At 38.2% G+C, this 14297-nt stretch overlaps 1 protein-coding gene across 6 annotated transcripts in view; it reads right to left on the bottom strand.

Annotated features, from left to right (window-relative positions):
* Window positions 1-14297, bottom strand: part of LOC126161894 (gamma-tubulin complex component 3-like) — a 310528-nt gene that overhangs the window by 217833 nt on the left and 78398 nt on the right. For all 6 annotated transcript variants that reach the window (XR_007534969.1, XR_007534968.1, XM_049918039.1 and 3 more), the window contains one exon: window positions 7519-7637. Coding sequence is in view for 4 of the 6 variants with exons in the window: in XM_049918039.1 (XP_049773996.1) it covers window positions 7519-7637 (119 nt within the window). In the remaining 2 variants the exon portion in view is untranslated. The remainder of the gene's footprint in view (window positions 1-7518; window positions 7638-14297) is intronic.

The raw sequence follows: 14297 nt of genomic DNA, 5'->3' as shown, positions 1-14297 counted from the left end.
ACACTGCTGAGCAGTATTCAAGCAGTGGGCGAACAAGCGTACTGTAACCTACTTCCTTTGTTTTCGGATTGCATTTCCTTAGGATTCTTCCAATGAATCTCAGTCTGGCATCTGCTTTACCGACAATCAACTTCATATGATCATTCCATTTTAAATCACTCCTAATGCGTACTCCCAGATAATTTATGGTATTAACTGCTTCCAGTTGCTGACCTGCTATTTTGTAGCTAAATGATAAAGGATCCATCTTTCTGTGTATTCGCAGCACATTACACTTGTCTACATTGAGATTCAATTGCCATTCCCTGCACCATGCGTCAATTCGCTGCAGATCCTCCTGCATTTCAGTACAATTTTCCATTGTTACAACCTCTCGATGTACCACAGCATCATCTGCAAAAAGCCTCAGTGAACTTCCGATGTCATCCACCAGGTCATTTATGTATATTGTGAATAGCAACGGTCCTATGACACTCCCCTGCGGCACACCTGAAATCACTCTTACTTCGGAAGACTTCTCTCCATTGAGAATAACATGCTGCGTCCTGTTATCTAGGAACTCTTCAATCCAATCACACAATTGGTCTGATAGTCCATATGCTCTTACTTTGTTCATTAAACGACTGTGGGGAACTGTATCGAACGCCTTGCGGAAGTCAAGAAACACGGCATCTACCTGTGAACCCGTGTCTATGGCCCTCTGAGTCTCGTGGACGAATAGCGCGAGCTGGGTTTCACATGACCGTCTTTTTCGAAACCCATGCTGATTCCTACAGAGTAGATTTCTCGTCTCCAGAAAAGTCATTATACTCGAACACAATACGTGTTCCAAAATTCTACAACTGATCGACGTTAGAGATATAGGTCTATAGTTCTGCACATCTGTTCGACGTACCTTCTTGAAAACGGGGATGACCTGTGCCCTTTTCCAATCCTTTGGAACGCTACGCTCTTCTAGAGACCTACGGTACACCGCTGCAAGAAGGGGGGCAAGTTCCTTCGCTTATTCGAAAGTTTATCCAAGTTCTCTGTGTACATAATGTAGTCCTGTTTATTTCTTAAAATAGTCTGCGAGGTTGGTCTGCTTCTGATAGAAGTTGATATTTATTTGCCTGGCATTTCAAATTTTTCTTGCAGCAATAGTGTCATTCTACTGAAACCCTGTGGCCCATATAATTTAGATGGACATCAACACATTGCAATGCAGTACAATGACTGAAAATGTCACTGACTTTGTTCCCCACTTTCACATTCACTGTCCTCTTCTTTGTTTTGTTGTGAAGCAGCAGTCACAATTTTGGCATAACTCATGTACTGGAAGCCAGGTTCACAAGCATCAATCGTCAGCCTCTCATTCAAGTTGCCTTCATCACCACCTGAAAAACCATTTAAACCCGTAGTTGGATTCATTACTTGTGCAGTTGTTATTTACTCATCACTGAAATCTTGAAAACCACTTTCTTCTATATCTGGAGGAATTTGCCACCAAGATCAAACCAGTGTTATGTGGCTTGACTTCCTGACAGGCATCATAAATATCATGTATGGCATACAGAATTGTCAACTTCTTCCTGCATGCCACCAAATCACCCTCATTAACCAGCATTCTCAGTAGAAGAACACTATGGGGCCATTTTACTGATGCAATTACACCTTGGCCCATTGGCTGTATAACAGCAATAATGTTAGGATGTAAAAACTAAGTTACGGTGAAACCAATCGCCAGATATAAGAATTCTCTCATCGGGACTTGCAGGAGGGTTATCAAGCAAGATAACAGCATTTTGTGGCAATCTTTTATCTTTTAGAAATCATACACTGTACTTTCAGAAGCTGGTGGTTTCAACCTACACAAAAACTGGGTAGATGGTATCGTGTTGATTTTTATTTTAAAAAATTGTGACTGGGTCAAAAAATATTAATGTGATTGTTGGAGGGAACAATAAAGAGGTGGGGATTAAACCCATCTATGAATGTAATTGCTTTCCATGAATTCAGGGACTACTTTCTAGAAGAATTCTGATCTGAGTAGAATCGAAGTGTTCCTGGCCTGAAAATCACAGACAAAGAAATTATTAAGACAGAAAAAGAGAATAATAGGAACAAACGAGGAAACAACCAACCAAATACGGGAAGCAGAAAAATGCAAGAAGTACATGGTGAACTCAAGCACCTCTTAGAATAGAGTGTGAAAATAAGAGTTACAAACTTGAGGGAAGACAAACAGAAAAACAGCAGCTACACTATTTATGGACTCCAACCACAGCTTACAAAAGAGGAGGTATGAGAAAGCTACATGGAAAATGCAACCAACAGATCTCAGACGACACCAAAACACAGAGTGGAGGAAATAAAAATGCACAAAATTGAAGCAAAATAGAAATGGTAGTAAATGATAATGAAAACAGGGTTGCCCAACAAAATGTGGATTACTGTACAAAATCTGAAAATGAAGAAAACATCCATTATTCGGGATAATGAAGTGTCAGATCCTATTATTTGGTGGAGGCAATACAGGTGTATGACGAGTTAGCTACGTGTATCAAGGGCACAGGAAGGAATCTAATTTGGGGAAGGAAGGAGTGATCAAAGGAAGATGGTACCCACCCCAAATGATTCTAGCAAGAATGAGGGCAAGTACATCATCCAATAGATGAGAAGCATCTACAGGCTTTGTTTAAGTCACAGTCAAATTACACCAAGTAAGTAAAGACAACTTTATGAGCAGACTAGTGCTGTGGGCCAGAATGAGTTCACATTTGATGAATGGGTACAAATCATCCAGGAACATGTAGATTATAAAGTTTATGAAATGATATGGTGAAATTACTGCATTGTTGAAGCCACAAAGTTGTAGGCAGATGCAGCATGAATTGTTATTCTTTTTCTTAGAAAACATCATTTCACTGGTCACATTTATTTGAAATAGGATGTTCTCAGCTGTCGCCTCATTTTCTTACCTACAGTCTTGTCTTCAAAAATGTTACATAAAGAAATATCATGTCTAAGTTTCCAATGAGCTTTTCTTTGTGTTGTTCTATAATTTTCAATAGTTCTTTATTCTCTCCTATTTCTTGTAGAACCATCTCATTCATTTTTCTGTCAGTCCAGCTTCTTGTTCTAAATCTGCTTCAGAGGTGCTCTCTCTCCTGTTGTTTGCAAACACCCAGGTTTCACATCTGCATGCCAGGACAGACCATGCGAAGGTCTTTATAATTTTTTTTTTCTTAGTGTGGAAGATGATGTCCTTGTTCAACAGAATGTTCTTCGTATTCTGGAAAGTACTTTCAGCCAGTGCTGTTCTCTTGATTTCCTCAAGACATCTACTGTTTTTCTACACAGTGCTACTTAGATAGTAAAATTTCGTTGGTTCCTTCTTCAATTGTTCACTGCCTATTTTGGTCATTCTTACATCCATCTCTTTTCTTGTCTATAATCATTAATTCTGTCTTCTTGGTATTTATTTTTTAGCTTCTGTATTTTTTATCTCTTGATTTAATGTAGTCAATATGAATACCATTAATTTTGATTCCAGTCATTTTTTCTTCCTTTTTTTGTATGAATTCAAAAGAGCAAAAAATATGGTAGAGGAAGAAGACGGAAAACCAATTAACTTACATAACAAACTTATGCAGTACCAATAGATAGATGCTACAATAGTTGTGGAAACAAGGGTGAAGAAACCTGCACGTAAGACACAAAATACAGTTATGTGGTCCCTCGTAGAGCAATGTTACTGCTGTACAAGACTTACTGCGGGAAGGTAACAAGTCAAGTACAGATTTGTGTTAACTAAACAGAATTCCAAACAAAATATACAGAGTAAATTTGGGCATTTTAACTTTCATTGCTAAAGATATCTGCACCATTAAACACAAGTTATCCTTGTTTTAAAGAACTTGCTTCAGCAGAAGTCTCCGATGCAAGTGTTTAAGTTACAATTACTACTGACAGTAACAGCAAATCAATAAATAAATAATAAAAAACAGGTATTTTTTGTTATTAAGATGAATGATGTGGGTTTTGAACACAAGTTAATGACTGTACCAAATTAGAGCACAACCAAAATTTTGGGAACCAAAACTTTTAATCAGATGATTATTAGTTGAAAAAATTAGAGCACTGAGTTGCAGTCAGGACAACCAGATAAATGTAAAATTTAATAAACAGCATAATTTGGGAAGATATGCCATACAAATCTATCCATACTGTGATGATACCAAGAAATGTTGGTTTAGATAATGGAGAATAATGTTACTGTGTCGGAAACCTGCATGGGGATCACCACTTATATAATGAAGTTCATCAAATTGGAAGTGATGTTCAAGACATCACAATGGAAAAGTGTGAGAAGATGTATCAGATATTGTTGCAAAACAAATGTGATTTTGCCTGAAAAATCAAGTATTAATGCATGACTACAAGTATTTTCTAGATGCTATAGAAAATGTCTTATGTACAACTGAACCCTGTATCTTTAGCCAATACAGAGGTGGTGTAGAAGGAGATCAATAAAATGGCAGAAAGGGTGTAGTGGAATGGACCAACTGTCTATTTAACAACCAAAGACTTATTATATTAGCAAATAAAAGTGTTGTCACTGATGCACATGCCTTTAAAAAAAATTGTTAAATGAATGGCAGACCAACCGGACTACTTACATCAAGCATTGCAAAAGTTTCACAGTGTATGACCCTATTAGCTCTTACACATGGACACTGGCAACTATCATCTGGGCAGAATCTCTAAATTAAACTGCAGTCTTCTTTGCAGGAAAATATTATCATTATAACATGATGCCATTCATATTACATGTTGCGGAGTTCGTGTTTATGATTGTACTTGATAATTTCTTGGGAAACATCCAAGGGTCAAAAATTGTGATCTACACTTAATGATTTACTATGCATATCACATGAAAAGAAAACGCAAATGTTCAGTGTGGTAGACAGTGCTGAAATGACACTCACACTGGAAACAAAAAATTGAATTTGTGAAGAGAAAAATATCATTTCACAGCTTTGTTGTTGCCACCATAGGTATGAGAAAGGGCCTTCAGAAATGAGACTCAATATACTTACAAATGAAATGCTCCTCACCTAGAATGATTATGCAATTGTAAGTTTTCTTACACCTAAGTGGTTTTGCAGAGCATGTGCACTTGCCAATTACTTATACCACTCAATAAGTAACTAGTTGAACAATTGTGTTGTCTATTTTGGTCTGAAAGTGCCATTATTCCTTTATTTGATTGAATCTGTAAGGACTTTTAAGCATTTCAGTTTTGTTGTCTGCATTATTAATCAACACCTATGACAATACCCTTAATTAACAGAGCTGCCAACTGGGCTGCTATTTGTAGGCATTGCCTTTACTATCCAATAACTTTTCAGAACCAATGCCTTGTTTCCAAATGCTTATGCACGTTATTACATTTTATTAAATGATTAACTTGGTCAGAGTGAGTGGCTGCGTTACAAATTGTGAACACTTCTGTTCTTGTCTATCTTTCCAATTTTGTTCCTGCCTATCTGGCCATTGTATTCTAGATCTTTCCCTGTATTTTCCAAATTTTCTGATCTTCCTATTTCTACTAAACAACTTCCACACTTATGTCAATTATTACTTCAGACTTTTTCCCTGTGCCTTGTGCCTGTCTTGATCCAAAGTTTATAAGAACTTTTTTCCCCAGTATATCAGAATATCTTCCCCTTTTTGTTCGTGATTTCCAACCTTGTGATTTTTCTTGAAGGAGGAATGTTAAATTTCAAATGCTATAGTTTCAAAGGTGTTTTCTACATTATGTATCTTCTGCCTTACTTTTGTTCAGTAAGTCCACAAAATGTTATCAATTACTGTATTTTCATGAGCAAACAAAATCATAAGGCATGCATCAAAGTATTTTCATTTCCTTGGAAATATTTACATAACAGAAAATAACCAACTCAAACACTTCACCCCAGCCAACAACACATATTACAACATGGGAGATTGTACACACGTAGTAAATTTCAATGCATAAAATACCTTGGCCAGTATCTTTCAAGAATGTGAATTGATAGGTGCCAGTAGCATTTGAACGGAGAAAAAAAGCAAATGGCACTCATAATTTTGCACATGTATCTTGCATACTACAATTACTTCACTGCATTATTCCATTTGTGGACAGAAATACAAATGAGGAGCTCTTACTTAAGAGGAAGAGCCTGAACTCTTTTTGTGTTGCAGGGCCCACTAACCTACCGACTTACGTTACAATACATGTTGTAACATGTGTATTCATTCTTTATAAAGCTCTGTGGTGATCATGCTAACACAGCGATCACACAGCATGCATATAACACCACCAATGGCCCCAGGTTTATGCAGTCTAAGGATTTAGTAATGATGAGGAAAAGTATGTTTTGACAAAAGTGGGCAAGATAAATATTTTAATGTTATTTCTTCACACTTGTGGCTGAAATGCTGGAAATCACAAGGCTATGAATAATGATTACCTCAGGCAAGTGCTATCAATAATCAGAGTTGCTCTGTTCATTAGATTTTACATTTAGATGTCTGTGTGGTTGAAAGTGTGAATGTGAGTACTTCTGCTGAAAAAGACCTAATGCTCAAAAGCAAGTGTGAATGCTATTTTCTGTTATGTGTTTCTGAGCTCCATGCATCAATCTGCTATAAATGAGTGGTTGCCGTACATATTATTCCATCCAGGAATTTTCAATATTTTTGTAGACACTGCTTTCTAAGGAGTATTACACTGCTAGCACTTTACATGTGTCAATCCCATGTTTCAAAAAATATTTTCACTCTATTCATAAATCTGCAAATTTGTGCCCTTGCATCAGTTATAAACAAAACTTTAGAATGAAAAGGTTTCCAGTGGACTCTAGAACAGAACTAAGAGCCTGGAGTGCAACAGGTACTGAAGGGGGAAAAAGAAATTATCAATAAATATTGTTCAAAGAAACTGCAGTGTTTTTGTGTTGACTGATGCAAATTCAGCGCTGCATCAGGAAATGAAGACCTGCATTCAGGTTACTAGAAGTAGTAACACACTAAAATATTTTACTGCGTTAAGACCACAGGATAACAGTTCTAAATGATTAACAGCTATATTTTTCACTGCATCTGTTGGTTTAACTCCCTCTTGTATAATGATGTCTACTACCAATCTAATGAAGAATGGCTCTGAGCACTATGGGACTTAACTACTGAGGTCATCAGTCCCCTAGAACTTAGAACTACTTAAACCTAACTAACCTAAGGACATCACACACATCCATGCCCGAGGCAGGATTCGAACCTGCAACCGTAGCGGTCACGCGGTTCCAAACTGACGTGCTTAGAACCACACGGCCACACCGGCCGGCTAATCCAATGAAGACAAAATTACAAATGATTAAGAACAATTTTCTACCAACACCCAGAAATAAACAAAACTAAAGAAATTCTTTGTGAAAATATGTAATTCCTTTGAGGTTAATGAATTCTCTAGTCACAGCTTTTGGATTAACATACCTTTGGATCTATTTTGAAGCCTTGAGAGACAGGATCCTCTATTAAGATTTTTCCTCCTATTCCTTGAAAGCAATATATCAGTTCTTGGATCAAGACAGTTTCTGATACTGACATCTTATCTGAAACATTACAATTGAAAAATTAAAGCTAAAGCAACTTTTCAAAGAATGAAACTGAACAGCCTGTAACTGAAAGAATTATGTGAAGATTCAAATATTTTTAGAAAAATAAAAACATGTTTCAGTGAACAAGTACAACCAAATTGATATATTCACATCATCAAACAAAACAATATAATAAATGTTAGTCCCTCTACACACATGACTGTTCACTTCAGACAAGATTTTTAATAGTTAAGATGATATAATAAGTTGTAGACAAGTAGTAAGATTGACTATGAGTTCCTACTACATAAGGTTTCACACTTCTCTGTACTTTGAGTAATACAGAATCTAATATTAAACAGTGGAAGGTCCAGGATGAAATAACAGTAGCAATCGGGTTAAATTGCCTTGGGACACTGACATTCTGTGTGTGTGTTTTAGAAGGAGTTAGTCCAAAAGCTTTAATAATTTAGCAGTCTTTTTCAATGGGCCTGTGACAACACCTGCTCTATGTGATGAGTAACAATCTAGTATTAAATACATAACACATTACAGTGTTGCCTATTCAATATTATTGTCATATCCTGTCAAGCACTGATAGAAAATTCAGTTAACAAAGCATGTATAGATATAGGGCAGCCACTCATGAAAGCATTCTGAAGTTCCTGGACACTGATGGGAGCATCTACATCTACATCTATATCCATACTCCGCAAGCCACCTGACGGTGTGTGGCGGAGGGTACCTTGAGTACCTCTATTGGTTCTCCCTTCTATTCCAGTCTCGTATTGTTCGTGGAAAGAAGGATTGTCGGTATGCCTCTGTGTGGGCTCTAATCTCTCTGATTTTATCCTCATGGTCTCTTCGCGAGATATACGTAGGAGGGAGCAATATACTGCTTGACTCTTCGGTGAAGGTATGTTCTCGAAACTTTGACAAAAGCCCGTACCGAGCTACTGAGCGTCTCTCCTGCAGAGTCTTCCACTGGAGTTTATCTATCATCTCCATAATGCTTTCGCAATTACTAAATGATCCTCTAACGAAGCGCGCTGCTCTCCGTTGGATCTTCTCTATATCTTCTATCAACCCTATCTGGTACGGATCCCACACTGCTGAGCAGTATTCAAGCAGTGGGCGAACAAGCGTACTGTAACCTACTTCCTTTGTTTTCGGATTGCATTTCCTTACGGTTCTTCCAATGAATCTCAGTCTGGCACCTGCTTTACCGACGATCAACATTACATGATCATTCCATTTTAAATCACTCCTAATGCGTACTCCCAGATAATTTATGGTATTAACTGCTTCCAGTTGCTGATCTGCTATTTTGTAGCTAAATGATAAAGGATCTATCTTTCTGTGTATTCGCAGCACATTACACTTGTCTACATTGAGATTCAATTGCCATTCCCTGCACCATGCGTCAATTCGCTGCAGATCCCCCTGCATTTCAGTACAATTTTCCATTGTTACAACCTCTCGATACACCACAGCATCATCTGCAAAAAGCCTCAGTGAACTTCCGATGTCATCCACCAGGTCATTTATGTATATTGTGAATAGCAACGGTTCTATGACACTCCCCTGCGGCACACCTGAAATCACTCTTACTTCGGAAGACTTCTCTCCATTGAGAATGACACGCTGCGTCCTGTTATCTAGGAACTCCTCAATCCAATCACACAATTCGTCTGATAGTCCATATGCTCTTACTTTGTTCATTAAACAACCGTGGGGAACTGTATTGAACGCCTTGCGGAAGCCAAGAAACACGGCATCTACCTGTGAACCCGTGTCTATGGCCCTCTGAGTCTCGTGGACAAATAGCGCGAGCTGGGTGTCACATGACCGTCTTTTTCGAAACCCATGCTGATTCCTACAGAGTAGATTTCTAGTCTCCAGGAAAGTCATTATACTCGAACACAATATGTGTTCCAAAATTCTACAACTGATCGACGTTAGAGATATAGGTCTATAGTTCTGCACATCTGTTGGACGTCCCTTTTTGAAAACGGGGAAGACCTGTGCCCTTTTCCAATCCTTTGGAACGCTACACTCTTCTAGAGACCTACGGTACACCGCTGCAAGAAGGGGGGCAAGTTCCTTCGCGTACTCTGTGTACAATTGAACTGGTATCCCATCAGGTCCAGAGGCCTTTCCTCTTTTGAGCGATTTTAATTGTTTCTCTATCCCTCTGTCGTCTATTTCGATATCTACCATTTTGTCATCTGTTCGACAATCTAGAGAAGGAACTACAGTGCAATCTTCCTCTGTGAAACAACTTTGGAAAAAGATATTTAGTATTTCGGCCTTTAGTCCGTCATCCTCTGTTTCAGTACCAGTTTGGTCACAGAGTGTCTGGACATTTTGTTTTGATCCACCTACCGCTTTGACATAAGACCAAAATTTCTTAGGATTTTCTGCCAAGTCAGTACATAGAACTTTACTTTCGAATTCATTGAACGCCTCTCGCATAGTGCTCCTCACACTACATTTCGCTTCGCGTAATTTTTGTTTTTCTGCAAGGCTCTGGCTATGTTTATGTTTGCTGTGAAGTTCCCTTTGCTTCCATAGCAGTTTTCTAACTCTGTTGTTGTACCACGATGGCTCTTTTCCATCTCTTACGATCTTGCTTGGCACATACTCATCCAACGCGTATTGTACGATGGTTTTGAACTTTGTCCACTGATCCTCATCACTATCTGTACTTGAGACAAAACTTTTGTGTTGAGCAATCAGGTACTCTGAAATCTGCTTTTTGTCACTTTTGTTAAACTGAAATATCTTCCTACTTTTTTTAATATTTTTATTTACGGCTGAAATCATCGATGCAGTAACCGCTTTATGAGTGCTGTTTCCCTGTTCTGCGTTAACTGTTTCAGATAGTCCGGGTCTGTTGGTCACCAGAAGGTCTAATATGTTATCGCCACGAGTCGGTTCTCTGTTTAACTGCTCAAGGTAGTTTTCAGATAAAGCACTTAAAAAAATTTTACTGGATTCTTCGTCCCTGCCACCCGTTATGAACGTCTGAGTCTCCCAGTCTATATCCGGCAAATTAAAATCTCCACCCAGAACTATAACATGGTGGGGAAATCTACTCGAAATATTTTCCAAATTATCCTTCAGGTGCTCAGCCACAACAGCTGCTGAGCCAGGGGGCCTATAGAGACATCCAATTACCATGTCTGAGCCTGCTTTAACCGTGACCTTCACCCAAATCATTTCACATTTCGGATGGATTTTCTTCAGCAATAAATGGTTGAAGCATATAACAACACAACAAGAACTTTACAAATATGGACCACACAACGTACCATAAGTTATTGAAATGGAAGATACTATTAAGCAACCAAATTCTTTTTATTAAACTTGGTTATGAATGTAAGTTGGAATCCAAATGTTGAATTCTTAGCAAATAAAACAACCACCTTATCTATCTGCAATGTGAATATTATACAATGGTATATTGTGAGGAATCTCCAACAGCATATCTTACACACTTATGCTACAGGAAAGAAGTGTTGTGTGTTACACACATGTACTTTGCACTGCCAAGAGAATGTTATCAACAGTTGCTTATGGAACACCAAATGATGTCCGTTCCCTACAAATTTATAAAATTATAATCTTACACTGCAAACTGAAAATATTTGAGAAAAAGCTTTTTGCTCGCATATGGGGGTGGGTGGAACTGTATTTTCTGTCACTTCTTGGCAGAGAACGTAGTAGTAGTAGTAGTAGTAACAATAATAATAATTAGCAAACACTTCCCAATGTTCTGCAAAATTACATTTATTTAGTCATGACTCTCAGAAATGGCCTAGGGAGCCAAAAATTGGTTCATGGCCACAGAAATATAATTTTGCAGAATATTAGGATGTGTTTCCTACTAAATATTAAATGGAGAACCTTATCCTTCTTTCACCAGTTGGAAATATGTGAACACAGCTCTCGATATACGAGATGAAAACTTAGCGATTCTTGCCATGGCCACAGGAACATGCGTTTGGATGTCTGTGTGGTCGTGTGTGTGAATGCGTGTACTATTACTCAGCAAAGAGCTAGTGCTCAAAAGCTAGTACGAATGCTGTTTTCTGTTGTGTGTTACTGTGTTCCAGGCACTGATCTGCTCTAGGTGCAAGGTTGCCTTTCCCTTGTTTTACATATTATTACACTTACATTTTTGACACTTACTATGGTTTTGAACTAAACAAATCGCTATTTCTGTAGCAGTAAACATAATCGCAAGTAAAATAATCTCCAAAATCAAATAATTTAGTACAAAGAAACTGAACTATAATTTTAGCACAAACATTTTTCTTTATCCTCTACAAATCAAATTGTACAATTATCTTCATTTTCATGAATATCATTTTGGGTACAAATGCATAAAGTTAAACGCTCTTATCCTGGCCCAATGGAGATGTAGGCTCCAACTCAGGTATCGCTAAGGAGACTCCACAATCACTGACGTACAAGACTGCCAGTGCTAGGCAGCACTCACAAGGCACTGCAGCCAGCACTAGGAGACATTTGCAGTGAGTACAGTGGTGCCCTCAATTACGGAGCATGGCCAATATTAAGGGGCCAGCATCGGCCATTCCACTTCCTACAAACTGTGTAGCAGTTTGTGACATCACTTGCCTGTTCGTCAAACCTGCCATGGTCACTGGACTTGAATTCTTGCTGGATTGCAACTTTGGTACACTTTGTTATTTGCGTACAATAATTTGGCTTAGATGTCTGGACTTTCTGGTTAATATACTATTCTGTTTAGGGTGCTAGTGGACTTTTGACTCAGCATGAACAGTACTTACTGTACTCTGTGTTTGTGAATAAAACAGAGTATTCACCTATTCAGTGGTGAAAACATCAGTGCTGATGGAGACTCTAGTTAGAGCATCAACTTGATTTAAACTCTGCTCTGTGTCTGCAACAGTGGACTTAGAAATCTTGAAGTTGTGGCATCTGCAATGGCAGCAACAGACTGAGCAACACGCACAACAGCATTCCCTACAACAATCTATTAGAATCTACTAACACAGCAGGCCACCCCTCCAGTGCAGCAACCTCCAAACCTGAACAAGAAGAAGACTGGCACAGATTCCATAACAGATATCTCCTCCACTCTCAGGTTGTTATTCAGTGCAGTTGTTTCCAGCTAATCTCAAGTAGCTCTGTATCCTTAATATATTGTATCCTCTTCTAGAATCTAAGAGATATTATCTTTTACAGTAATTTGTAATAGGTTGTCTTCCTATTATGAGAAAAAGTGTCCTCTGGTTGCTGTTATGCTCTAATTTTGCAGCGTCACAAGCAATTCTGTCAAACTTATGTGGTTTGGGTGGCAGATTTGAAAGATCTCTCTCAAAAGTATTGCTTTATTTGTGACAATCTCGACTATAAACAGTTGTATTCAGAATCTTTAGCATGTGAAATCATAACTCATTATGCTCCAGGCAAGGAAGTAGCACTGCAAGCCTTCAAGTTGGACAACATCATCCTATATGAAGTTCTTGCAATCTTTAATGATTATGAAATTTCCTTGTTTGTACACCATTCCCTCAATGAACAGTATGTGTCTTCTATGTCTTAACTTTACCAATCCTGTAAAATTGATTGTATGTCGACAGATAGGTCTTCAGACAGTGATCCCTCAGAATGTTTGTCGTCAAATGGATAGTAGTTCTGTTGTCAGAAAAATCTTAAGCATGCTGACCACATGACGTGTGATAAAGTAATGAGAATTTTTCTTTTCTTCTTAAAGAATCTTTATTTATCAACATCAACTTTGTCCCCTTTGAAGTTATCCCCTTCAGATACAATATACTTGTGCCAGCACTTTTTCCAATCCTGGAAGCACTTCTGGAAATCACTTTTTGTTATGGTGTTGAGCTCCTTCTGCGAATCTGTTTTTATCTCATCAATGGTGGCAAAAAAAATTCCATTTCATGTTTCTCCTCAGCCTCAGGAATGGAAAGAAGTCACAGGAGGCCATGACTGGTAAATGCTGTGGTTGGTCCAATGTAACGCTTTTGTTGTTTTCCGAAAAAAATCACCAACAAGCACTGAGATGTGAGCGTGAGCATTATTGTGATGCAATTTCGACAAGTGGTTTCGCTACAATTCTGGTCATTTTCTTTGGATTGCTTCACAAAAACAGCACATAACTTCCAGGTAGTATTCCTCATTGGCCATTCGACCATAAGACAGGAACTCGTGATGCATTATCCCATTATATTCACAGAAAACAGTGAGAAGAACCTACACAGGTGATCAAACTTGTTGAATATTTTTTGGTCTTGGCTCTTCATGCAGTTTCCAATAGAACAGTTGGACCTTGCTGTCGATGTCAAACCTGTTATAACCTTTTTTTTTAGAAGTTTGTGATCATAGTTGATTTTGTTCAGCAATTTCTGAGCGATGTCTACACAATGGCGTTTTGGGTCAAGATTCAAAAATTTTGGAATACCGTATTTACTCGAATCTAAGCCGCACTTTTTTTCCGGTTTTTGTAATCCAAAAAACCGCCTGCGGCTTAGAATCGAGTGCAAAGCAAGCTGAAGTTCTGAAAAATGTTGATAGGAGCCGCCACAACTAACTTCTGCCGTCGAATATATGTAGCGCTACACAAGCATCCTTTGTAGGCACAAAGATAAATACTGGCGCCAAAAC

Source organism: Schistocerca cancellata, chromosome 2 (assembly GCF_023864275.1).
Source record: "Schistocerca cancellata isolate TAMUIC-IGC-003103 chromosome 2, iqSchCanc2.1, whole genome shotgun sequence".
In the NCBI taxonomy this organism is placed as follows: Eukaryota; Metazoa; Arthropoda; class Insecta; order Orthoptera; family Acrididae; genus Schistocerca; species Schistocerca cancellata.
Note: the sequence above shows the minus strand (reverse complement) of the source record. Positions and strands in the feature narration are given on the sequence as shown.